Source organism: Scyliorhinus canicula, chromosome 10 (assembly GCF_902713615.1).
Source record: "Scyliorhinus canicula chromosome 10, sScyCan1.1, whole genome shotgun sequence".
NCBI lineage: Eukaryota > Metazoa > Chordata > Chondrichthyes > Carcharhiniformes > Scyliorhinidae > Scyliorhinus > Scyliorhinus canicula.
The window spans coordinates 114,196,754-114,224,743 of NC_052155.1; the positions used below are offsets into that span (position 1 = coordinate 114,196,754).

At 51.2% G+C, this 27,990-nt stretch overlaps 1 protein-coding gene across 1 annotated transcript in view; it reads right to left on the reverse strand.

Moving 5' to 3' along the window:
* Nucleotides 1-27,990, reverse strand: part of trpa1b (transient receptor potential cation channel, subfamily A, member 1b) — a 163,080-nt gene that overhangs the window by 115,655 nt on the left and 19,435 nt on the right. The window contains exons 5-7 of the mRNA XM_038808471.1: nucleotides 11,273-11,381; nucleotides 11,034-11,179; nucleotides 6,921-6,923 (exon numbers count right to left, since the gene is read on the reverse strand). Of these exons, the coding sequence (XP_038664399.1) occupies nucleotides 6,921-6,923; nucleotides 11,034-11,179; nucleotides 11,273-11,381 (258 nt within the window). The remainder of the gene's footprint in view (nucleotides 1-6,920; nucleotides 6,924-11,033; nucleotides 11,180-11,272; nucleotides 11,382-27,990) is intronic.

Genomic DNA, 27,990 nt, shown 5'->3' on the forward strand with positions numbered 1-27,990 from the left:
GTACCTTACTGGCTTTAGTTGCTGCTTCTTTACTGACCTCTAACTTCCTAATCTGGTTCCCATCCCCCTGCCACATTAGTTTAAAACCTCCCCAACAGTGTTAGCAAAAGCATTGGTTCCAGTCACTCTTCAAATTTATCCCCAAAGACCCTGTGGCTGCTGTTTAAGCAGCGAAGCAGCTAGTTTAAATACTCACCGCTCAACCGTAGGTCCACCCACTCCAACTGCTGAATTCCCGCCGAAAAGGAGAAAGATAGGAGAAAGATTGGGTGCGATTGTCCAGGTGGACAGGCAATATTTGAGTACCCCCACCGAGGAGGGATTGGCGAAAAGGAAAAAGTTACAGGGACAGTTCGACAGTTTGACAACGGGAAGCCCTTTCCACACCTTCCATGCAAAGTCCGTAAGAGTCATATAGTCATAGATGTTTACAGCATTGTCACAGGCCCTTCAGCCCAGCTTGTTTATGCCGCCCAGTTTATATCACTAATCTAGTCCCACTTGCCTGCATTTGGCCCATATCCCTCTTGACCCACCCTGCCCATGTCACTGTCCAACTGCTTTTTAAGGACAAAATTATACCTGTCTCTACCACTGCCTCTGGCAGCTTGTTCCAGATGCTCTCCACCCGCTGTGAAAAAATTCTCCTCTGGTCTTTTTGTATCTCTCTCCTCGCACCTTAAACCTGTGCGCACTAGTTCTCGAGTCCTCTACCTTTGGGAAAAGATGTTGATTATCTACCTTATCTATGCTCCTCATTATTTTATAGATCTCTATAAGATCACCCCTTAGCCTCCTACACTCCAGGGAAAAAAGTCCCAGCCTATCCCGGCTCTCCTTATAACTCAGACCATCAAGTCCTGGTAGCATCCTCGTAAATCTCTTCTCCACTCTTTCTAGTTTAACAATATCCTTCCTATAATAGGGTGACCAGAGCTGAACACGGTATTCCATGTGTGGTTTTACCAATGTCTTGTACAACTTCAACAAGACGTCCCAACTCCTATATTCAATATTCTGACCAATAAAACCTAGCATGCTGAATGCCTTCTTCACCACCCTGTCCACCTGCGACTCCACCTTCAAGGAGCTATGAATCTGTACCCCTCGATCTCTTTGGTCTGTAACTCTCCCCAACTCCCTACCATTAACTGAATAGGTCCTGCCCTGATTTGATCTACCAAAATGCATCACCTCACATTTATCCAAATTAAACTCCATCTGCCATTCATCGGCCCACTGGCCCAATTGTTCAAGATCCTGTTCCAAACTTTTATAACCTTCTTCACTGTCCACTATTCCACCAATCTTAGTGTCATCTGCAAACGTACGAACCATGCCACCTACATTCTCATCCAAATAATTTATTTATATATATAAAACAAATAACAGTTGACCCAGCACCGATCCCCGAGGCACACCGCTGGTCACAGGCCTCCAGTTTGAAAAACAACCCTCCACAACCACCCCTTTGCTTCGGTCACCAAGCTAATTTTGTATCCAATTGGCTACCTCACCCTGCATTCCATGAGATTTAACCTTTTGCAACAACCTACCATGTGGTACCTTGTCAAAGGCCTGGGTAAAGTCCATGTAGACAACGTCAACCGCACTGTCCTCATCTACCTTCTTGGTTACCCCTTCAAAAACCTCAATCAAATTGGTGAGACATGACTTTCCCCTTACAAAGCCATGCTGACTTTCCTAATTAGTCCTTGCCTGTCTAACTGCCTGTAGATCCTGTCGCTCAGAATACCTTCTAACACTTTACCCGCTACAGAATTAAGGCTAACTGGTCTGTAGTTCCCAGGCTTATCCCTCCAGCCTTTCTTAAACAAGGGCAAAACATTTGCTGCCCTTCAATCTTCAGGCACCTCGCCTGTGGCTGTCAATGATTCAAACCTCTCAGCTAGGGGGCGGCAATTTCCTCCCCAACCTCCCACAACGTCCTGGGATACATTTCATCAGGTCCCGGGAATTATCTATCTTGATGAACTTTAATACTTCCAGAACCACCTTCTCTGTAATATGTACACTCCTCAAAACATCACTTTTTATTTCCCCAATTTCCCTAATATTCCTTCCTAAATACTGATGTGAAATATTCTTTTCGGAACGCTCCCATCCCTTGTGGATCCACACAGAAATGACCGTGTTTATCCTTAAGAGGCTCTAACCTCTCCCTAGTCACCCTTTTACCCTTTATGTATTTGTAAAAGCTCTTTGGATTTTAATTTGTCTTATCTGCCGAGACAATCTCATGCCCCCTTTTAGCCCTCCTGATTTCCCTCTTTACTCTACTCCTTAGAAATGGAAATAGAAAACCGCTTATTGTTGCGAGTAGGCTTCAATTAAGTTACTGTGAAAAGTCCCTGGTCGTCACATTCCGGCGCCTGTCCGGGGATCGAACCGTGCTGCTGGCCTGCTTGGTTTGCTTTAAAAGCCAGCGATTTAGCCCAGTGTGCTAAACCAGCCCCGAGTGTGCTAAACCAGCCCCTACTTGTAAATACCTAAATTAGGAGAAAAGTTAAGAGGAAAAATAACTTAGGAGAGGTTACTGATCAAAACAGAGGTATAAAAGCCAACATAAGTGTACTTTGCCTGAATGCTCGTAGTATTCAGAATAAGGTAATTCATGATGGCGCAAATCATCGTGAATGACTATGATTTAATGGCCATTACTGAAAAATGGTTAAAGGATGGTCACAACTGGGAGTTAAATATTCAAGGGTATCAAACTATTCGGAAGGACAGAGTGGATGGTAAGAGAGGTGGTATGGCTCTGTTATGTTGAATTAATTTGGGTGGAAATCACGAATAGTAAGGCAAAAAAGTCACTGATAGGAGTAGTCGATATGCCACCAAATAGTAACATTATGGTGGGGCAGACAATAAACAAAGAAATAACTGATGCATGTAGAAATGGTACAGCTGTTATCATGGGGGATTTTAATCTACATGTCGATTGGTTTAACCAGGTCGGTCAAGGCAGCCTCGAGAAGGAGTTTATAGAATGTACCCACGATAGTTTCCAAGAACAGTATGTAATGGAACCTATGAGGGAACAAGCAGTCCTAGTTCTGGTCCTGTGTAATGAGACAGGATTGATTAATGATCTCATAGTTAGGGATCCTCTCGGAAGGAGCAATCACAATATGGTGGAATTTAAAATACAGATGAAGGGTGAGAAGGTAAAATCAAACACTAGTGTTTTGTGCTTAAACAAAGGCGATTACAATGGGATGAGAGAAGAGCTAGCTAAGGTGGATTGGGAGCAAAGACTTCATGGTGAAACAGTTGAGGAACAGTGGAGAACCTTCCAAGCGATTTTTCACAGTGCTCAGCAAAGGTTCATGCCAACAAAAAGGAAGGACAGTGGAAAGAGGGAAAATCGACCATGGATATCGAAGGAAATAAGGGAGAGTATCAAATTGAACGAAAAAGCATACAAAGTGGCAAAGATTAGTGGGAGACTAGAGGACTGGGAAATCTTTAGGGGGCAATAAATAGCTACTAAAAAAGCTATAAAGAAGAGTAAGATAGAGTATGAGAGTAAATTGCTCAAAATATAAAAATAGATAGTAAAAGTTTCTATAAATATATAAAACAAAAAAGAGTGGCTAAGGTAAATATTCGTCCTTTAGAAGATGAGAAGGGAGATTTAATAATGGGAGATAAGGAAATGGCTGAGGAACTGAACAGGTTTATTGGGTTGGTCTTCACAGTGGAAGACACAAATAACATGCCAGTGACTGATGGAAATGAGGCTATGACAGGTGAGGACCTTGAGATGATTGTTATCACTAAGGAGGTAGTGATGGGCAAGCTAATGGGGCTAAAGGTAGACAAGTCTCCTGGCCCTGATGGAATGCTTCCCAGAGTGCTAAAAGAGATGGCTATGTAAATTGCAAATGCACTGGTGATAATTTACTAAAATTCACTGGACTCTGGGGTGTTCCCGGAGGGTTAGAAATTAACAAACATGACACCACTGTTAAAAAAAAGGAGTTAGGCAGAGAGCGGGTAATTATAGGCCAGTTAGCTTAACTTCCGTAGTAGGGAAGATGCTGGAATCTATCTTCAAAGAAGAAATAGCGAGGCATCTGGATGCAAATTGTCCCATTGGGTAGATGCAGCATGGGTTCATAAAGGGCCGGTCGTGTCTAACTAATTTAGTGGAATTTTTTGAGGACATTACCAGTACGGTAGATAACGGGGAGCCAATGGATGTGGGATATCTGGATTTCCAGAAAGCTTTTGACCAGGTGCCACACAAAATGTTGCTGCATAAGATAATGATGCATGGCATTAAGGGTAAAATAGTAGCATGGATAGAGGATTGGTTAATTAATAGAAAGCAAAGAGTGGAGATTAATGGGTGTTTCTCTGGTTGGCAATCAGTAGCTAGTGGTGTCCCTCAAGGATCAGTGTTGGGCCCACAATTGTTGACAATTTACATAGATGATTTGGAGTTGGGGACCAAGTGTAATGTGTCCAAATTTGCAGACGACACTAAGTTAAGTGGTAAAGCAAAAAGTGCAGAGGATACTGGGAGTCTGCATAGGGATTTGTATAGGTTAAGTGAATGGGCTAGGGTCTGGCAGATGGAATACAATGTTGAAAAATGTGAGGTTATCCATTTTGGTAGGAATAACAGCAAAAGGAACTATTATGTAAAGGATAAAATATTAAAATATGCTGCTGTGCAGAGAGACCTGGGTGTGCTAGTGCATGAGTCGCAAAAAGTTGGTTTACAGGTGCAACAGGTGATTAAGAAGGCAAATGGAATTTTGTCCTTCATTGCTAGAGGGATGGAGTTTAAGACCAGGGAGGTTATGTTGCAATTGTATAAGGTGTTAGTGAGGCCACACCTGGAGTATTGTGTTCAGTTTTGGTCTCCTTACTTGAGAAAGGACGTACTGGCACTGGAGGGTGTGCAGAGGAGATTCACTAGGTTAATCCCAGAGCTGAAGGGGTTGGATTATGAGGAGAGGTTGAGTAGACTGGGACTGTACTCGTTGGAATTTAGAAGGATGCGACGGGATCTTCTCGAAACATATAGAATTATGAAGGGAATAGATAGGATAGATGCGGGCAGGTTGTTTCCACTGGCGGGTGAAAGCAGAACTAGGGGGCATAGCCTCAAAATAAGGGGAAGTAGATTTAGGACTGAGTTTAGGAGGAATTTATTCACCCAAAGTGTTGTGAATCTATGGAATTCCTTGCCCAGTGAAGCAGTTGAGGCTCCTTCATTACATGTTTTTAAGGTAAAGATAGATAGTTTTTTGAAGAATAAAGGGATTAAGAGTTATGGTGTTTGGGCCGGAAAGTGGAGCTGAGTCCACAAAAGATCAGCCATGATCTAATTGAATGGCGGAGCAGGCTCGAGGGGTCAGATGGCCTACTCCTGCTCCTAGTTCTTATGTTCTTATGCTAACATGTTGGCCTCTCACCCCTTGCAGACAATGGCATTCGGACACCAACCCACGATGCTGGCCACTGTGGTGTTGGCCGCAGCCCTGCGAGATATCATCAAGATGCGCTTAAGATGCCTGGACCGCTCTGGAGGGGCCCTCCAGTACGAGGCTGAGAGGGTCGCCCTCATCTTGCTGGCCTACTGCATCCTCCACAATATAGCACAGCAGAAGGGCGATGTGCTGGAGGAGGAGGATGAGGAGGAAGGGCAGGCCTCATCCAACGAGTAGGATGTGGGGGAGAGGAATATTGAGCAGGACATGGGGCTCAGGCAGGCACGGGAGGCCGCACGATGCCAACACCAGGACCAGCGCATGGGACGCTCTGATTGCGACATGGTTCACCGACTAGGGCGTGGAGGGGCGTTCCTGGCCAGGAGCACGGATACCACATCGTAGAGCTACACCCCCTCACCTCCCAGACCACCAAACCGGCCACATGCACACCCCTTCCATGATACATACCTGTGGTGCGGCGAGCTGGAGGCTCTGGGTTTGCAGTAACAGTGAGTCTGGTCCATGGGATAGAGGATGATGACAACCCACTCTGCGATGAGCTCTGGAGCTCCGCATTGTATGACTCATGCCCACAGTAGCACCTTCCACCTGGGTGATCCCTGCATGCGAGCTGGCCAGTATATCACACAGTCCCGTCGGATCCCTGCAGTGGGGGTGCTGGGGACGGTTCAGGCGGGGGAGGGGGGGTTGAGGGAGGGAGTGTGGGGAGGATGGTCCACCCACGGGGCCTGCACTGATTTCCCACATCTCACTCCCACTGGGCAGCATGGTAGCACATGTGGATAACACAGTGGCTTCACAGCGCCAGGGTCCCAGGTTCGATTCCCTGCTGGGTAACAGTCTGTGCGGAGTCTGCACGGTCTCCCCGTGTCTGTGTGGGTTTCCTCCGGGTGCTCCGGTTTCCTCCCACAGTCCAAAGACGTGCAGGTTAGGTGGATTGGCCATGCTAAATTGCCCTCAGTATCCAAAAAGGTTTGGATGGGTTATGGAGATAGGGTGGAAGTGAGGGCTTAATTGGGTTGGTGCAGTCTCAAGGGGTCAAATGGCCTCCTTCTTGTTGCTCGTTCTGGGTGACTGTGCTTAACACTCAATTTGGCTCTGTTTCGTTCGTTAGCTTTGGAGTCGTCAGGTATCGTTAAGATAACGCCACAAGTTTCAAGGTCAAGTTCAAAGCAATAAAACCATACACCAATTAGTAAGTTCAAACAAATTAGTTTATTATAATACAATTATAAACTACTCATGCACACGCTAAGATGATTAAACTATTCCTACCACTAAATAGACCAATACTTATCTTAAAAGGAACTGCCGGATCAGGGGACAATAGCCTCTAGCTCTGCACTGGGTCCGCAGACTTCAGGTTGGTACGGGTTTAAAGGGGTCAGGAGTGTCTATCTCTGGTAGCGATCGTTGTGAGACACTTACTTGCTGGCGGCTGCTGTCCCAAACCACTCCTCTCTCTCGGTCAAGGTCTTCTTCGGTAAAAGGCTGGTCGAGAGGGTTGGTCAAGAGAGGAGGGCTGGTCAAGAAGAACGAACTAAGTTTGGGACCTGTCTTTTATAGGTCCCAGGGCTTTGCGCCCTTTTGAGCGGACCCTCTATCTGCTGGGGATCGATTGGGTCTCTTCCCAATCGATTTGCTTGAATCCCCCCAATACTGAGGCTGTCCCTCAGCTACTGGGCGGGCCTTCAGGTGCTTTGTCTTCGAACCCCGCTGGTGCCGGGGTGTCTGGTATCCTATACAATGTTGCAATCACTTCCCTATTTGTGTCCATTGTCCCTGGGATCGTTCCATTACCATGTTAACAGTCCCGGAGATTGCCTCATTAGTATGCAGATTTTTTGTTTCGGTGCTCTCTTAGCAGACAGAATACACATTGGCTTGTTGCAGCCTGCTTGTGCTGTAAACTTTGTCCATTTTACCCTGCAAGCTTTGCGTTCCTCCATTTTGTATTGAGGGAAAGGCCAACTTCGGTGGCTACATTCTGCACTCTATGTTCTATGCTCCCTCCGGCCAGTACTGACCAGCCCACTCCCACACCCATCAGACAGAGAACCGAGACAGGTTTCAACAGTGTTAACAGGTGTTTATTGTGGAGAAATATATACCGTCTGTGCATTCACCCCTATAACTGAACTGTGCTCTGCACCCGTGCCAACTTAACAGGTGTTTAATTTTCTGGCCTTATGGACCCTAACACTATGCCTGGGTGGTGTGCTGCCACCTTGTTCTGCCCGCTGCCCACCAGATACACCAGGGAGGGGAGTCCAAGGCGCTGTGGTGTTCTGACACCTCCTCTGCAGGAGTCACCAGCAGGGACCCCGTCACCACTTCCTCCCTCGGGGTGCTCGGTGACCCCGGGCTACTCCATGGGACGGGGGTGTGTGAGCGGAGCCATCCCGAGGCTCCCGCCACCTGGCACTGCCAGTCCTGGAGGCCCGCTCTGGTCTTGAACAGGATCGGCACGGTCATGGCCATAGAGCACAGGGAGTGGACTATCTCGGTCTGGGACTACGCCACATCCTGCTGCGACTGTACCATCACCCTGAGGGTGTGTGCCACATGGGCTAGTGACTGGACCATCTCCCTCTGGGACGGCCAACTCCCTCTGGCACTAGGCCACCTCCCTCTGGGACTGGACCATCTCCCTCTGGGACTGGGCCACCTCCCTCTGGGACGGCAACCTCCCTCTGTGACTGGGACACCTCCTCTGGGACTGGGCCACCTCCCTCTGGGATTGGGACACCTCCCTCTGGGACTGGGCCACCTCCCTCTGGGACTGGGACACCTCCCTCTGGGACTGGACCACCTCCCTCTGGGACGGCAACCTCCCTCTGTGACTGGGACACCTCCTCTGGAACTGGGATACCTCCTTCTGCGACTGGGACACCTCCTCTGGGACTGGGCCATCTCCCTCTGGGACTGGGCCATCTCCCTCTGGGCCTGGGCCACCTCCCTCTAGGACTGGGCCACCTCCCTCTGGGTCTGGGACACCTCCCCCTGAGACTGGGCCACCTCCCTCAGAGACTAGGCCACCTCCCTCTGGGACTAGGCCACCTCCCTCTGGAACTGGGCCACCTCCCTCTGGGACTAGGCCACCTCCCTCTGGGACTAGGCCACCTCCCTCTGGGACTGGGCCACCTCCCTCTGGATCTGGGCCACCTCCCCCTGAGACTGGGCCACCTCCCTCAGGGACTGGGCCACCTCCCTCTGGGACTAGGCCACCTCCCTCTGGGACTGGGCCACCTCCCTCTGGGACTAGGCCACCTCCCTCTGGGACTAGGCCATCTCCCTCTGGGACTAGGCCACCTGCCTCAGGGACTGGGCCACCTCCCTCTGGGACTGGGCCACCTCCCTCTGGGACTAGGCCACCTCCCTCTGGGACTGGGCCACCTCCCTCTGGGACTCGGCTACCTCCCTCTGGGACTGGGCCACCTCCCTCTGGGACTAGGCCACCTGCCTCAGGGACTGGGCCACCTCCCTCTGGGACTGGGCCACCTCCCTCTGGGACTAGGCCACCTCCCTCTGGGACTGGGCCACCTCCCTCTGGGACTCGGCTACCTCCCTCTGGGACTGGGCCACCTCCCTCTGGGACTAGGCCACCTCCCTCTGGGACTGGGCCACACAATTTTTAAAAGCACAAGTAAACAGCGCTGTCCGAAATTCAGCCCATCGGAGGCGGAGAATCGTGGAGGTACCGGAGAATAGCCGGTTGGTCCTGCTAATGATATGCATTGACGCCGCTGTCGAGGCGACAGAGAATTGCAATTTGCCATCAAATCAGAGCCTGCCACGATTTTGGCGTTGGAATTGATTCTCCGCCCAATTGCATTTCCTGATTTTGGTATCAGCCGACGAGAATCCCACCTCGTGTTATTGGCACACTTATGGTGCTGGAATGACGCAAGATCCAAAAGGTTAGGTGGGATACGAGGAGAGGGCAGGACCGTGGAGCTGGGTATGGTGCTCTTTCAGAGGTTCAGTGCAGAACCCTTGGACCAATTCACCTCCTTCTGCACTGCACGGATTCTGTGATTCAAACAAGGAAACTTGATTATGAACGAGGAGCATCTTTTCTATTCTGTTAAAGGTATGATGTAGAGATGCCGGCATTGGACTGGGGTGAGCACAGTAAGAAGTCTTACAACACCAGGTTAAAGTCCAACAGGTTTGTTTCAAACACGAGCTTTCAGAGCACAGATTCACCTGAGGAAGGAGCAGTGCTCCGAAAGCTCGTGTTTGAAACAAACCTGTTGGACTTTAACCTGGTGTTGTAAGACTTCTTATTGTTAAAGGTAGCCCTTCCTCTGAAATTTCCCCCCTTATTTCTCTGAGCTCCAAGTGGAAAACAAATGTGCCTTTCCCTCTTCATTGATATCCAGACACAAAAGTAGGCCTGGATTTTCCTTGTTTCTCAATCATTGCCAGAAATACAGTATAAACCCTGCTTACACGTGAAAATGGGGATGCGACCACATGTCAGACAAAGTTACGGTAAAGGAAGAGACAACAGCCATGAGGAAATTTCAGGGGCTGGATTCTCCGATCACTGACGCTGGAATTCCGTTCGGCAACACGGCGGAGAATCTCCGCTGACGCCAAAATCGGTACCTGCACCGCTTTCGTGATGCTCCGCCCCTGAAAAGACTGAAATGCACGTCCTATCGACGGCCTCCGTATGTTGGCTGAGGCCAGCCCCGCGATGCTCCATCCCCGTCTGGCCGAGTTCCCGACGGTGTGGGACACGTATGGTCTGATATGTCGGGAAAACAGCGTGTCGACTGCGGACTCAGTCCAGCGGTGCCACAGTCGGGGAAGGGCCGATCTGTGGGCAGGGTGGACATATTCTGGGCTGGAGGGGCACTGTGGGTGCGGACCGGTGCATGCGAGCCGGCTCCGGGGGTGGGGGGCTATTTTGTGGGCCCGGTCTGTGAGCGGCATCCACCGTGAAGCAAGGCGCGGCCGCTGCAGGCCGCTGCTGTGCGCATGCGAGGCCACGGACCCAGCAATTCTCCGGGGCGTATCGGCAGCTAGAGCCGAGTGCTCTACGCTGCCTCCCTGCTCGCTCCCAGCAAAATGGGGAATCGGTGGACGTTTTGCGCCAGGTTCCCTGGTGTAAAATGCCACCATTCCCACGCCGGTGTGGGGACATAGTCTCCAAATCGGAGAATCCAGCCCCAGGTCCTAATCTTGCACTCCCATATAGCACTTCAATTCTGTTACAATACTTTACCTCTCCCAGTCTTTCCTTCCTCCTACAATTGTGAGATTTGCAGTAACATAATCACTAATCCCTGATTTAACTTGTGATCCCTTACTCGTTTGGATGTTAATGCCTTCACTTTAGATTTCGGCTCTTTCAAAAAATAGAATTCAGCACTGTCTCAGCCTTCAATCATTTGTCAGCAACAGAGATAACTTAACTAATAGCTAAGCAGCACTTACCACTAAAATGCTAATTTTATAACTAGCCAATTCTAATAAATCATTTTCTTTCTCCATTTTCTTTCACCTTATTACCACTCTGTAAACACATACCTCAGGGAAATCGATTTTTGCTCCACTGTCAATGCAAATTTGAATTGTCTCAATTTTCCCACCAAGTAAAGCGAGGTGAAGAGGCGTATGGAGTCCTTCATCAACATAATTTATATGTTTTTCACGTGAGTGGCCCAGCTCCTCACCTTGAAAGACAAATACTGTGTGATTTACTGCTAACAGAAAGCAAATAAAGACAGACTGTCTCTCCAGTCAACAACATTTTCATTTATGCCAACCTTTCTCCAGTAAAATTTCCAACGTCTTCTCTGCACCTGAAAAAGCAGCTTCATGAACAGGAAAACGTCCCAAAATATTCTGTTTGCATAATAATGCTCCATGCTCCAGCTGAAAGAGTTAATCAAAAAGCAAATTTAATATGGATCGAGAAAAATAATCATCTTTATTAGTGTCACAAGTAGGCTTACATTATCACTGCAATGAAGTTGCTGTGACAATTCCCTAGTCGCCACATTCCGGCGCCTGTTCGGGTACACTGAGGGAGAATTCAGAATGTCCAATTCATCTAACAAGCACGTCTTTCGGGGATTGTGGGAGGAAACCGGAGCATCCGGAGGAAACCCACACAGTCACGGAGAGAACGTGCAGACTGTGCACATGCAGTGACCCAAACCAGGAATTGAACCCGGGGTCCTGGCACTGTGAAGCAATAGTGCTAACCACTGTGCTACCGTGCCACCCATAACAGACGTAGTAAGATACGCCTTAACTCCTATAACTACTATGTACATATCATAAAGCGGCACACAGCATTGAGCTTAAAATTGCTCAGAGTAATCCATTTACAACCAACTTAATTATATGGCACGATCTAACGGAAAGGTTTCTTCGTGTTATTTGTGGCAAGTTTTACTGGGAGTTTCCTGCCAACTCACTCGGCGAATTCCCCACCACTATCTAACTATCTGTTGGGCCCTGGGAAGTTTCTTACCGGTTTAGCCCACACTTACTGTGGGATTTACCGACCGACCCGCCACGTGTTTTTTGGCGACGGAGGCCCACCAGCAGGATTTTCTGGTCCCACCGTTGTCAAAGGATTTCCCGTTGACTGCACCCTATGTCACTGGAAAAGCTGCGCACCGTCGGTGGGACAGGAATATCCCGCCGGCCGATAAATTCCGCCCTTAGAATTATTTTCATCGCTGGGGAGCTGAACTCACTGGTCAAACGGGCTCCTCCGAGATCAGGCCTCTATTTTGAAAGGGTGGCCCAATTTCTAAGTGAACTTGCGGGCCTCCCACACCCCCCACCCAAGGGCAATGTTACCCCCACACACATGGGTATTACCTCCCCCCCCCCCCCTCCCAGTGAGGACATCACGCTATGTGGTTCTTGAGTGTTCCCTCTTCAGGCCCCCCCACACTCCCTTATAGGCCCCTACCTTCCAGGACCCCAGCCATCACCCACCCTAAAATCTCCTTAGGCCGTGAGATGTGGAGCTATGGATGCGGGCCCGGCGATTCAGCCGGCAGGACAGTCATTTGCGCCCTGAAGTCCATAGGGCCTCGTTAAGTGGACTAATTAACATTAGATACCGGTGACAGCCTCGCATTTCCCGCTCGTTACCACACTTAGATCAAATTTGATTAGAATCTTAGAATCTTCTTGGCCTTAGGATATTTTTCAACACTGGGGACCCCCACCGGTCACTGCCCCCAATATATTGCCGTTCTTTTAATGTCACTGGGTCAAAATCCTGGAACTCCCTCCCTAAAAGCACTGTGGGTATATCTACACCTCAGGGACTGCAGCAGTTCAAGAAGGCAACTCACCATCACCTTCTGAAGGGTAACTAGGGCTGGGCAATAAATTCTAGCCTACCCAGCAACTCCCACATCCTGTAGATAAATTGTTAAAAAGTAGGTAACTCCCCTCCTGATTCCCGGAAGCCTGTCCACAATCTACAAGGCACAAGTCAGGATTGTAATGGAATATTCTCCACCTATTTGGATGAGTGCAGCTCCAACAACACTCATGAAGCTTGACATCATCCAGGACAAAGGCTGTTTGATTGGCACCCCATCCTCCCACCTTCAACGTTCACTCACTCCACCACCGACTGCATTGTGTGCTATCTACAGTACCTTCCAAACTCATGACCCCTGTCACCTAGAAGGACAAGGGCAGCAGATGCATGGGACTACCAACACCTGCAAGTTTATCTCCAAGCCACCCACCATCCTGACTGGGAAATATATCACCGCCATGCCTCCAATGCCTTTGGTGTTAAGGACCCCGCTTATGTTACCTGCAAGAGTGTCTTAAAACTCTGAAGGATAACTTGAAAAACTAGTTCTTAGTGGTGTATTTTTGTTTGGAATACGATGAGGAACAATGTACAACCCAGTGAGGAACCAGTCCAGTCATGTGCAAACAATTATTGAAGAATATTTATTGAAGTACAGTGGCACAGTGGTTAGCACTGCTGCCTCACAGTGGCAGGGACCGGGTTGGATTTTGGCCTTGGGTGACTGTCTGTGGAAGTTGCACATTCTCCTTGTGTCTGTGTGTGTTTCCTCTGGGTGCTCGTTTCCTCCCACAGTCCAAGATGTGACCATGTTTGATTGTCCTTTAGGGCATGATTCTCCGCAACGGCCGACGCCGGCGTGAAACCCGGAGTGTTTCACGACGGCGTCGGAGGCCGCTCCTCGCCCCCTCTTCCACCCCCCCCCCACCCCCCCCGGGCGTCCAGGTCCAGGAGCGGCGTTGCGGGGACCTTGGCCACCGAGCCTTGACGCTGGCGTCAAGGCGGCGCGCCGATAATGACGCGGCCGGCGGCGCCTTAGTGACGGCAACCCGCGCATGTGCGGTTGCTGTCTTCCCCTCCACTACCCCGCAAGACGTGGCGGCTTGATCTTGCGGGGCGGCAGAGGGGAAAGAGTGCGTCTCTTAGAGACGCCGGCCCGACGATCGGTGGGCACTGATCGTGGGCCAGTCCCCTTCCAAACACGGCCGTGGTGCTCGATCCCCTCTCCGCACCCCCCCCCCCCCCCCAAGCCCCAAACTTACCTTTCGCGCAATGTTCACGCCAGCAGCAACCAGGTGTGGTTGCCGCCGGCGTGAACAGGTCGGGAACGTCAGGCCCATCCGGGCCGGAGAATCGCGGGTCGCCGTGGGAGACCAGAACGGCCCTTCCGCGATTCTCCCACCCGGCCTGGGGAGCGGAGAATCGCGCCCTTAGTGTCCAAAGATGTGTAGGTGTAGGTTGGATGGATTGGCCATGATCAATGTTACAAGGTTACGAGGCTAGGATGGAGAAGTGAGGCAAGGTAGAGTATTTTGTCGGTGCAGACTTGATGGGCCGAATGGCCTCCTTCCGCGCTGTGGGGATTCTATGGGTTCTTTTTTTAAATTTAAAGTACCCAATTAATTTTTTTCCCAATTAAGGGAAATTTAGCATGACCAATCCACCTATTCTGCACATCTTTGGGTTGTGGGGGTGAGACTCGTGGAGACACAGGGAAAATGCAAACTTTACACGGACAGTGACCCGAGGCTGAGATCGAACCTGGGTCCTCTGTGCCGTGAGGCAGCAGTGCTAACTACTGCACCACTGTGCCGCCCAAGGGATTCTATGGATTCTAAAAGAAAAAAAGACACAACAAAATACAAATATATACTATGACACTTTAGTATATGAATAACTAAACAGACCATGTTATCTGACGTTACCGTTTGTTCCCAAATTATACCCACATTCCCTGAACTCAATGAGACATGCCATTTTGGAAGGAACATCCAAATTTAGTAACCCCATAGGTCAAACCCAGCTAATAGTTACCACACGACACCACTTACATGACCAAGTCAGGGAAAACATCACTTCGTGGTTCAGTGAAGCACGAAACTGTGCCTTTTAGAGGAGAATATCAGCAATCTGCTGTGGCATTAAATGTTAGATCGAACAGACCGTCATGGCTCCAATCATAGATGAAACTGGCCTGGCTGACTGTTGAATGGAGAACTCACCTGCTTCCCAATGAGGGTTCAGGCAATTATACAGTTTAATCCCTTCGATTTTCCCCTCTGTGGATTCTGCTGTCTACCTCATTCAAATTCCTTGCCTTTAGAAGTTATCATTTGTATAGACTCACACATCTGTCGTAATGTTTATGATATGGTCATTCACACCTCAATGTCTCTAGACTCTTGCTAATCTTGTCATTGGACAAATCACATCTTATTATTCCTCTAAGTGCTTGCTAGTGTTGTTACTTATCTGTTACTTTATTTTCATCTCAAATTCACTGTTAGTCTAATTAAATTCCCACATTACTGACACTGGACCTCCCTCCTGAACTGCATTGTGGGTGTACCTACACCACTTGGATTGCAGCGGTTCTAGAAAGTGGATCATCACCACTTTCTCAATGGTAATTAGAGATGGGCAATCAATGTTGGTGCCCACATCCCAGGAAAGAAGGGCAGCATGTTAGCACAGTGGTTAGCACAGTTACTTCACAGCTCCAGGCTCCCAGGTTCGATTCCCTGCTTGGGGCACTGTCTGCGGGGAGTCTGCAAGTTCTCCCCATGTCTGCGTGGGTTTCCTCCGGGTGCTCCGGTTTCCTCCCACAGTCCAAAGATGTGCAGATTAGGTGGATTGACCATGATGCATTGCCCTTAGTGTCCAAAAGGTAAGGTGGGGTTATGTGGGTAGGATGGAGGCTTGGGTAGGGTGCTCTTTCCAAGGGCCGGTGCAGACTCGATGGACCGAATGGCCTCCTTCTGCACTGTAAATTCTAGGATTCCTATTCTAAGAATAAATAAAAGCAAAAATGATTACTCTTAGCCTTGAGATAATCTCAGTGTCTTGTGTCTTCCTTTGCAGAACCTGGTACAATACAACAATAGTATAAATTTAAAGAATACAGTTTTTTTATTGAAAATGATGTTATTGCTATTTCTAACCCTTTAAAAAGCTACACCCTGTTTAATCAAGTTTTAACTACGTTTTTAAAGGTGTGTGGTTAATAATAATAAAATGTTAATGAATGATAAAACTGGCCCTGAATAAAATAATTTTATAATCATGGAATACTGTTCAATGATAAATCCGTAGATTTTTTTACACAGGTTTAAAATATTTTTTCAAAATTTTTCACCTTCTACCTTCACCACATGTGTACGCTCCGAACCTTAATTTTGCTGTACTTTTGAAAACCAACTTTTTTTTTTGTGCTTTTTGTTTCCTGTATATGTTTCTGTCAAATTCCTTTAATGGAATTGGCTTGATGATGTCACACCTGCCCCATGCTGTGAGTGCTCAGAGAGGAATGCTGCAATGAGTTGCAGTACCATTATATAGCACTAGAGGGAGACCAACAAGACATATTTCACGGTCAGCAGTGAGAGATGGTGGCCTGGGCCCCCAATGCGACGGAGAGTCAAAAAATCGGGATTGATGCCAGTGTCAATGTAAAGGAATGCAAATGGGTCTTAATGACCGACTTGCATACACTTAGCAAGCCTGGCACCCTACTCTCTGGCCCTCTGTGATTCTCTGGTCCTCTGGGCCAGGAGTCATGTGGGCGCAAATCACATCATGTCTCACCAAACATGTGCCTCACGTGGTGGGCCAAAGCTGTAATAACACTAATAAGTGTCATTATCCACATTGTGAAACTCACACAGACACGGGGAGAATGTGCAAACTCCACACGGATAGTGACCCAGGGCTGGGATTCAAACCCAGGTCCTCAGTGCCGTAGTTCCAGTACTAAACACAACACCACCGTGCTGCCCAGGTTATCAATTTATAACAGTAATTGAAAGAGGAAAGTGGTGAAGAGAAATGTCTCCAGGCAAAGCAATAGAGCAATGAATGGTTTGCTCCAGGGAGCTATCAGTGAAGAACAAGATCTTTTAAAAAGAAAAGTGGATCAATATTTGAAGCAGCAGAAAACACAGGAGTAGTGAGGTAGGTTTTAAATTGTTCTACCAAAGAGTCCATTGGTCATGTACAGTTTGGAACAGGACATCATAGAAAAGACATGGTTATGGGAGAACACAGACTTACTTGCATGTGACCAGATATGAGGACTCACAGAGAAACTTGAAAAGTCAGGGATTTCGCACGAGGGACGAGATTTAACCAAAACATTTCTAACAATAGTAGCGAGCAGGAACTGCCGTGAGATTCCTGACGTTCGGCCCGACGAGGCCTTCACCGCTATAAAACATTAATTGGTCCAATGAATGAGGCCTTCACACCGTAAATTATGGTATGCCAGCTGATTCGCTGGGTCCGCACTCGCCAGCACCCAGTTAACAAGGGACAGAAGCACCTAAACCAATCCCGCACAGCCAACCCCACTCAGCTCGCAGCCATGCTACCATGACGACCAGCCCCATAATTCAGCAAAGCAGACCTGAGGAGGCGACTAGAAGCGATTGGGGCAAGACCAGGGTCTCGGCAGGTTCGCCACAGGGCAGCCAGCGCTCCCCAGAAGGAAGGAAGTGGCAGCAGCCATCAGCTCGGGAACCGTGACCAGGAGGACCGCCATTCAGTGCCGCAAGAAGGTCAAGGAAAGCTGTACAGATGAGTTGACCCTGGACCCCGCTACCCAGCTCCTTTACAAGAATGCGCCTGGCAGTGCCCTCGCCCAGCACCATGCCTTGACCCAGCCCACCCATATCCAGCACTGCTGCCCACGCTGCCCCATTCTCCCCCCCCAACAATGCTTCCCCCCCCACCCCCACCTCAAGCCCACTCCCCTACCTCCCAGAGAACCACCCACACACCCACACCTCACATGTGGCTAACGATGCCCACTTTGTGTCCCCGCCGGAGAAGTTGGCCCACAACCATTAGGAGAGGGCACAGAAGGGCAGTGGGCTGCCGGACATCAGGGGCCGGTTTCTCCGACCCCCCGCAGGGTCGGAGAAACACCTGGGGCCGGCGTAAATCCCGCCCCCGCCATGGCAGGAATTCTCCGCCACCCGGGAATCGGCGGGAATCAAGCCCCGCCGGTCGCCATGCCCCCCGCGGTGATTCTCCTGCCCGCGATGGGCCGAAGTCCCACCGCTGACAGGCCAATCCCGCCGACGTGGTTTCAACCACCTCTGGTGGCGGCGGGATTGGCGGCGCGAGCGGGCCCTTGGGGTCCTGGGGGGGCATGGGACGATTGGACCCCAGGGGGGTGCCCCCACGGTGGCCTGGCCCGCGATCGGGGCCCACCTATCGGCGGGCGGGCCAGTGCCGTGGGGGCACTCTTTTTCTTCCGCCACCGCCATGGCCTCCACCATGGCGGAGGCGGAAGAGACCCCCCCCCCCCACCACACATGTGCTGGTATGACGTCAGGCATGGAGAATTCCGCACCTTTGGGGTGACCCGACGCCGGAGTGGTTGGCACCACTCCGCTACGCCGGGGCCCCTATGAGGAACAGGCCCTGGAGGTTACAGGGTGGCCAAGGACAGATCGGTCACCAACGTGAAGATCGGCGTAGTGCACAGAGGTGAAGCTAGTCCAACCCTATCCGAGCTGGTCTCCCCCACTGCCTCCCATGCGAACACCTTGGAGGAGAGTTTCGAGGATGCCACCATAAATACAGCACAGTTGTCAGCCCCACCCTCCACCAATGCAGAGGGCATCCATCAGTGAGCAACAGTAGTGGTCAGTCTTCTGGGGCACAATCTGGTGTGCACCCACAGTTGCTGATGCACATCAGGTGGAGGCAGGATTGCCCAGGTGAGACAGCAGTCGGAGGTCGGCTGGATCCCAGGACCCAGCTGGGTCCCGACAGATGCTGAGACTCTGGAACTGGTTTATGTGGCGCTGATACAGATGATAGGGTGCCGCCATGATATTCAGAGCAGGATGTCAGTGACCCTCAGCAGATCCATAGCCAATTGGAGGAGTCCCAGAGTCTACTGGCACAGGAGATGTAGCCGGCACTGCATGGCACCGAGGCCAACACTGCTAGGGTGGTGACCGCAATGGAGACCCTGGTGCACAATGTCAGCAGCATTAGTGGAGGTGCCCAATGCACATAGCATCAGTGGCGGCCATGGCTGAGGGCCTCAGGAGAGATGTGTCCTGTACTAGTGGACCTTGATGAGGCTGTGGGACATGTCCCGGTCTCAGATGGGAATAGCCGAGGCGCTACGGAGCTTGTCCCAATCACTGAAGAGCATCATCAAGGGGGTTGACACTGTGCTGCAGACATTGGAGAGTCATGCAGGTCATGCCTAACTAACTTAGTGGAATTTTTTGAGGACATTACCAGAGCTGTAGATAACGGGGAGCCGATGGATGTGGTGTATCTGGATTTCCAGAAAGCCCTTGACAAGGTGCCACATAAAAGGTTGCTGCATAAGATAAAGATGCATGGCATTAAGGGTAAAGTAGTAGCATGGATAGAGGATTGGTTAATTAATAGAAAGCAAAGAGTTGGGATAAATGGCTGTTTCTCTGGTTGGCAATCAGTAGCTAGTGGTGTCCTTCAGGGATCCGTGTTGGGCCCACAATTGTTCACAATTTACATAGATGATTTGGAGTTGGGGACCAAGGGCAATGTGTCCAAGTTTGCAGATGACACTAAGATGAGTGGTAAAGCGAAAAGTGCAGAGGATACTGGAAGTCTGCAGAGGGATTTGGATAGGTTAAGTGAATGGGCTAGGGTCTGGCAGATGGAATACAATGTTGACAAATGTGAGGTTATCCATTTTGGCAGGAATAACAGCAAACGGGATTATTATTTAAACGATAAAATATTAAAGCATGCCGCTGTTCAGAGAGACTTGGGTGTGCTAGTGCATGAGCCACAGAAGGTTGGTTTACAAGTGCAACAGGTGATTAAGAAGGCAAATGGAATTTTGTCCTTCATTGCTAGAGGGATGGAGTTTAAGACTAGGGAGGTTATGCTGCAATTGTGTAAGGTGTTAGTGCGGCCACACCTGGAGTATTGTGTTCAGTTTTGGTCTCCTTACTTGAGAAAGGACGTACTGGCGCTGGAGGGTGTGCAGAGGAGATTCACTAGGTTAATCCCAGAGCTGAAGGGGTTGGATTATGAGGCGAGGTTGAGTAGACTGGGACTGTACTCGTTGGAATTTAGAAGGATGAGGGGGGATCTTATAGAAACATTTAAAATTATGAAGGGAATAGATAGGATAGATGCGGGCAGGTTGTTTCCACTGGCGGGTGACAGCAGAACTAGGGGACATAGCCTCAAAATAAGGGGAAGTAGATTTAGGACTGAGTTTAGGAGGAACTTCTTCACCCAAAGGGTTGTGAATCTATGGAATTCCTTGCCCAGTGAAGCAGTTGAGGCTCCTTCATTACATGTTTTTAAGGTAAAGATAGATAGTTTTTTGAAGAATAAAGGGATTAAGGGTTATGGTGTTCGGGCCGGCAAGTGGAGCTGAGTCCACAAAAGATCAGCCATGATCTAATTGAATGGCGGAGCAGGCTCGAGGGGCCAGATGGCCTACTCCTGCTCCTAGTTCTTATGTTCTTATGTTCTTATGTAACACAAACATATTCATCAATAGTCAGGCAAATTTTGCCTGATATGTCCTATTTAAATTCCACAAGTCAGCTCTTCGCCCATTTCAGACAGAAGGTGGCAGTCGTTCAGGATTGTGGGGAAGGCAGCTAAAAAGGTGGACAGCACTTGGCAGCAGAGGTTTTGACTTTCCCCGTGCAGCCTGGAGGAAAACCTCAGCTTTAACTGGTGAGGTTTCTAGTGACCCAGGAAAATGAGGAGTGATGGGGCACAGACAATGCACACGCATATCGGCAGTCTATCTGAGCATTAAGTGACTCAACTAATGAGGCCAATATCTCCTCGATAAGTGACTGCCATGCTACTCTTCCTGGCTGTTTCAGATGTAGCACGTAGCAGACAACACTGCTTTTGTAGACTTCGGTGGGGCTCTGTTGTAAAATAACCTGATCTGCCTTAATTTCTGAAGCACTGCTTCAAGTTATCCATAATCTTGTATAGGATGATAGATGTTACATCTGCACTCGCGCCCTTACCACAGGATTTGCAATAGTATCATTAGCCAGGGCTACAGAACATAGCCTTTGTCTCCTAGGAGTTATCATTCAAAGCAGGATAACGTTTCAATTAATTCAGATCTGGACAGTCGCCTTAAAAGAAAAGAATTATGGCTGTTGCCAGATTGTGATCTCTTGTCCCTGATCATTGAGCAACAAGCAACTGTAAGATAAAAACCCTTAAAATTCATGAAAATCACTGACTTGGGGACTCAAGACCAATTGGAATCTTCAGAGGAAATTGTTTTAGAGTCGGGAGACAATTGGATCAGGCACACAATGATAATCCAATCTCCATTTGTAAATTGTGCATTCTGTCTTCATTTTAAAATGATACTCTGATTTCATATATTTATTCATAGTTAAATGGCAAGTTGCAAAGCACAGTTGTAGAGTTAGTTGGAGTGCAGGCTTTCTGCAGGGTGAGAGTCGAGGAAACTGAGTTGCTACAACACCATCACTGATGGGAGGGGGTCATCACAAGAAGTTTCCTTCTTGAATATGGACATAGGAATTTAGAATTTCAAACACTGACACAGGAACTGGATGTAGATATAAGGGGCGGATTCTGCATTCGCTGACGCAAAATTGCGAAACATGATTGGGTGGAGAACAGGGACGGGATTCTCTGACCCCCCACCGGGTCGGAGAATCGGCGGTGGGGGGGGGGGGTGAATCCCGCCCCGCCGCTCCGACGCCGGCAGCCAAATTCTCTGGCGCTGGGTTTTTGGCAGGGGCAGGGATCACGCCACGCCAGTCGAGGGTCATTGGCAGTGCCCACCCCCCCCCCAATAATTCTCCGGTCCCCGATGGGCCGGGCGGCTGCCCATTTTCAGCCAGTCCCGCTGCTGTGAAATAAACAAGGTCTGTACCGGCGGGACCTGGCTCTGAGGGCAGCCTGCGGAGTCCTCGGGGGGGCGCAAGGGGATCCGGCCCCGAGGGGGGCCCTTACAGTAGCCTGGCCCATGATCGGGGCCCACCGATCTGCGGGCGGGCCTGTGCCGTGGGGGCACTATTTCCCCCCCGCGCGGGCCTGGGTAAAGCTCCGGCATGGAGAAACCCCCTGCGCATGTGCAGGAATCACGGCAGCTGTTCTGGGAACACGCTGGCGCTCCTGTGCATGAGCCAACTCGTGCCGCCGGCGCAGGCCCTTCGGCGCCAGTTCGCACGGCGCCAACCACTCCAGTGCCGGCCTAGCCCTTGAAGGTGCGGAGGATTCCACACCTTCCAGGCGTGACTGTGGGCTGCTGGGCCGGACACTGGCTGGGTTGGGGGGGGGGTGCGGGTGCCCCTGCCATGGCTGGGTGAGGGGTGGTTGATGGATGAACGGGCCATGTGGCCAGGGTGACCCCCTCGGGACTGGGGCGGTTTTGAGGCGCAGACTGTAATTTCTGCAGCCTGCAAGGCAGCCATCTTGTTGCACTCCCCACTGAACACTCATCTTGACTCCTGGTTCTGCAGAGTGATACCGGACGTATGGGTTTCCCCGATACCAACCCTCCGCCATACCTCCCAGCAACCAACTGGCTGCCACCCGCTGGTGGGGCATCAGGCGGCCCACTCAAGGGCAACACCCACTGTAGCCATTATGGGGATGCTGGGCAGGGACGCGTGGCATAAAGCTGGCAAGGTAGTGCCTGCCCTGGCATCAGGGACAGGTACCAGGGACAGAGGCTCCCACAGTGCTGGCAACAGACGGGGCCAGGGGTACGCGATGGGGGGATGGCATGCAGAGGCGGAGCCCGCAGTGCCAACTTGGGCCACCATGTAGCCCATTGGACCTGGTTGGGCACGCACCATGCAAACATGTCGGCCTTTCACCCTGCAGACATTGGAATTCAACCAGCGATGGTGGCCTTCCTGCTAGTCGCCGCAGTCCTGGGTGATGCCCTGCGGCTGAAAGAGTGGGCACTGCTCGAGGAGGAGCAAGAAGCTGCAGTAGTGGAGCATCCAGCAAGGGACCGGTGGCAATCGCCCACGAGGCTGAGGAGGAGGAGGTGCCAATGAGGCACCGCATGTGACTTTGTGTGTACTGGCAGCGCCTATCATTCGAGGACCTGCTGGGCTGGGCATGCCATTGAAGATTCCAGCTGAGAAGGGGGACAGTGTGACATATCTGTCAGATCATGGCTCACTTTGCAGCATGGCGCAGCCGTAGCTGATGACGCCTATCCAGAGGCCACAGACCTGCTACAACGAGGCCCATGCAGCAACCAGGAGCTTGATCGGACGGTGCTTAGGCCTCCTGAGGAAGCCGTTCAGGTGCCTGGAATGCTCTGGAGAGGCCCTTCAGTATAATGCTGATGTGGCGACCTCCACAACATAGCACAGCAGAGGAGTGATGTGCTAGAGGAGAAGGCGGAACGCCAATCCTCTTCCCCTCTTCTGACGAGGATGATGCGGGGGAAGGGGAGGATAAGCAGGATATGGTGTCCAGGCAGACAACAGAGGCCGCACGATGTGTGCTCCAGAGCCAATGTGCACGGGACACCCTGTTCATCTCCAGGTTCACCAACTGGTGGGGGTGGGAGCTGGCCAGGGGCACGGACACTGCATCCCATCCCAATACACCCCTTGCCACCCCTCTGCCTGCAATCCCCTCCCTGATACATACCTAACGCACTGCGGGGTGTGAGCCCTGGGTTGGCAGTAACACTGGTTCTGGTCTATGGGATGGAGGGTGATGACAGCCCTGCTGCAATGAACTCTGGTACTCCATGTCAAAGCCCTGCCCACGGTAGCACTTTCCACCATCCATCTGGGTGATCCCTGCATGCGAGTTAGTCATTTCATCACACGGTCCCATCGAATCTCGAGGGTGATGGTGGTGGGTAACCCAGGCCACCCACAATGTCCACCCATTCCCAGTCCCAACATCCACCCATTCCCCCCTCTCCCCTCTCCCCCCCCTCCCCGACTCTTGCTGGCCAGCCTAGACCCGTCCACCCTGCACACCCATCTGACAGAGCACCGAGGCAAGTTGTAACAGTGTGAACAAGTGTTTAATATCACAACATAGCTACAGATTTGTGCCCTAGCCCCTATAACTAAACTGTGCCCTGCACCCGTGTCTAACATTCTGGCCTTAATGCTACGTCTAGGTGGATCCCCAGACGGTACAGCAGGAGTGGAGGGTGGCCTGCTGTGATTCCCCCCTGCGACCTGGGTCCCCATTGGTGGGCGTCTTCTGGGGCAACCGGGTCTGGATGGGCCTGGCTGCTGCTCGGGTTTCCCAGTGGCATGCTGCCGTCCTGTTCTGCCCGATGCCCACCAGATGCACAAGGGACAGGAGGTGGGAGTCCGACGTGCTGCTGTGTTCCAGCACCTCCCCTGCGGGTGTCACTGGCACGGTCCCATCACCTCCTCCTGCTTCATGGTGCCCAATGGCCCCTGGGCTACTCCATTGGATAGCGGGGTGTGCAGAACTAACCCCTGAGGCTCCCCCACCACCTGGTGCTGCCAGTCCTGGAGGCCCGCTACGGTCTAGACAAGGGTTTGCACACTCGCGGCCATGGAGCACAGGGAGTGGACCATCACCGTCTGAGACCATGACATATCATCAATTGACTGTGCCACCACCTTTTGGGTTTTGTTACATTAGCCAGTGACGGCGCCAACCTCCTCTAGGACTGGGCCACATCCATCTGTGTCTGCTCCATGTCGGCCAGTGCCCGGGCAATGTCGCCGACGTTATCAGCCATGGCCTGTTGTGACTGGGCCCTACTCAGAAATACCGCTGCAATTTCCAGGTGGCTCTGTACATGGTTGCCTGTGAGTCGGCAACCCTGTCCTGGGCCTCGGCCAGTACATGCACAGACTGCTGCAAGCCTTGGACTGGGCATGCTGATTTTTAGCCAAAACCCTCGGCCCCAATGCCTCCACCGCTGATGCCACCTGTGCGGTGTTGGCCTGGGTGACATGCATTGTCGGCACCACCTCTGATCTTGGACTCCTCCAAATGCACCTGCAGGTGCTGAATGCTCGCCGACAATCCCTTATGTAATCCCTGGCATCTGCACAATCGACGGAACTGTCCGTTCCAGAAGCACAAAACCTGACTGGACCGCAGCTGATTCCTGGGGTCGGCCTGCGCTCCGACCAACCACCCCCTTCAGTGTTCCTACCTCTACCTGCTGTACCGGAGCAACTCTGTGGTGCGCACCAAAGAGTGTCCCAGGAGCTTCTTCACTAAAGTGCCCAAGCGAAGTGAGTGGGCAGTACGATGGGGTAGTGGTCAGCACTGGGTGCTCCGGTTTCCTCCCACAGTCCAAAGACGTGCAGGTTAGGTGGATTGGCCACGATAAATTGCCCTTAGTGACCAAAAAGGTTAGATGGGGTTATTGGGTTACGGGGATAGGGTGGAAGTGAGGGCTTAAGTGGGTCGGTGCAGACTTGATGGGCCGAATGGCCACCTTCTGCACTGTATATTCTAATTGGAAATCGGTGTCATCATCGGACTCGAGCTCCAGGGTGTCCTGAGTCTCGGGCGGAGGGCTGCCTTCCAAGCTGCTCTCATCGTCGGTGCTCAGATCATGGGGGAGGGGGGGGGGAACGGGGACTCCGGCTGTGGGATCGGCTGGTGGAGGGGGGCATCAGATGGGTCCTGCAAGTCCCAAGACAAGATGCATGATTAGACCGCGGGCCGAGGGGCAGTGGGGGTGGTGGAGCGAGCGTGTGGGTGGGGGTAAGGGGATGGTGAGCGTGTGGGTGATGTAGTGTGTGGGTGGGTGTGAAGGTGGTGTGGGGTGAGGATGTTGAAGGGGTGAGGGTGAGAGTGGTGTTGGGGTGAGGCTAGTGTGGGGGTGGGTTTTGAGGGGGGTGGGGTTAACACACGTGTTACGGGTAACCACAACTCTGCAGGGTCTCACTTCCTCGCCCGTGACCGAGCTCCACCCCGGTGACCTCCCTTTGCTCCGCGCCATTGAGCATGTCCAGGGCCCTCTGCTCTGCCGTGATGAGGGGTCGCAGGTCCGCCGGTTCCCCTCCAGTCTTCTCCTGTTCCCGGTGGTTATGGGCGACCTTCTCCTGGTGGGGGGGAGGGGGAGGGGGGGGGGGAGCAAATGGAAAACAGGTTGACAGACAGTCCGAAGAATGCACCCCAGGGGGTGGGTAGCCGGTGGCGTCAGTGGCCAGGGTTCCCGGTCATGGTGACTGGTATGGGTGCTGGCATGTGGTGCACGGTGGGGGCCTGCCGCCCTCCAGGTTGCATGGGGGTAGGGTATGGGTTTGTGGGACGGGGGTTGGTGTGAGGGCCACAGTGCTGCCTACTCACCCTAGCCACCCTGAGAAGGTCATGCAGTTTTTATGCCACTACTGGCCAGTCCGTACAGTGCTCACCTCCTCCGCCACCAGCGCCAATATGAACGCAGAATGGCCGGGTGCGTGGCCACGCACGGCGGCGGCCTGTGGCAGCTGAACCGTACAACATGGCGCCGGCTACGTGCGAACCCGGCTTGCCAAAAACTGCACCTTCTGTAACCCCCATCGCCATCCCCCACCAGCCCCCCACAGCCCCCGCAGCCCCCGCAGCCCGCCAGGTCCGCAGCCGCCACACCAGGTTTATGAAATGTGAGAGAACGTGCGACCGATGGCGTCAGGAACTCGACCCATCGGGGTGGAGCATCAGGAGAGGGCCTCAGGTGACATCCTGAGGCCGCCCCAAGGGCATGCGGCGTACTCCTCGAGTTCGCCGTTTTTGCGGACGGGGCATCGGAAAAATGGCGCCGCCCTGATTTTGCCATAAAAATGGATTCTCCGGCTGAACGTGATTTCAGCGTCGCCGATTGGAGAATCCCGCCCTTAGTTTCTGAAATGGAGAATCCAGCCCAAGATTTTTAACCGATAGATATTTAGAGACATTGGGAGAGTCAGGTTTTAGTATCACATAAATTAACTTGTATGAGATTGTGCAAGAAAATGTTTTGTAGCCATATTAAATATCACCAAGGAAATGTGCAGGAGAAGCAGTTAGCCTTTAAAATGTGCTCTCATACCATTTTCAAGTTTGCAAGTTCCTTAAGCCTGCTGGCAGGAATGATTCCATTGCACAGAATCTCCACTGTAACAGACAGAAATAATTGACCAATTATTCTTAACTCAGTAACTTGACTGATCCCTGACAGGATCTGCAAATCTGGACAGTGCTTAATGCAGGCAACGGGGTAATTGCCCACCATCTGGAGGGCCAGGGAGGGCCCCACATCGCCTCCCTTGGGGAAGGTCTACCACTACTATGTGGCCAGCAGTGGCCCATCCCCAGGATCACACAGTCACAGAATTGTTCCAGAACAGTAGGAGACCATTCAGTCCTCTGTGCTCGAACCAGTTCTCCAAACAAGCAATTCACCTGGTTCCGTTCCTCACCTTCTCCCTGTAACCTTGCACATTCCCTCATTAATGTCTCAAGTGAGCCTGTGTCCACTCCACTCTCAGACAGCACATTACAGACCTTAACCATTCACTTTGTGAAAAAGATTCCCCATATCTCCCCATTGCTTGTTTTGTCCAATTTCCTCTCATTCTCTATCCTTCGATCAGTGGGAACAGTTTCTCTACTCTGTCCAGACCGCCCATGAAATTGAATATCTTCATCAAATCTCTCACCCATCTCTTCTCCAAGGGAAACAGTCCTTCAACTCTCTGAAGTTCCTTGACCCTGTAAATATTTTCTGTGCTCTCTCTAATGCCTTCATATCTTTACTAAGGTTTGGTGCCCAGAACTGGGCACAATACTGCAGTTGAGGCCAAACCAGTGTTTATACTGGCTTATCATAACCTTCTTCCTCTTGTGCTGTAGGCTCTTATTAGTAAGGCCTTGGGAAGGTCAGCATGGTGGCGCAGTGGTTAGCACTGGGACTATGGCACTGAGGACCCGGGTTCGAATCCCGGCTCTGGGTCACTGTCCGTGTGGAGTTTGCACATTCTCCCCATGTCA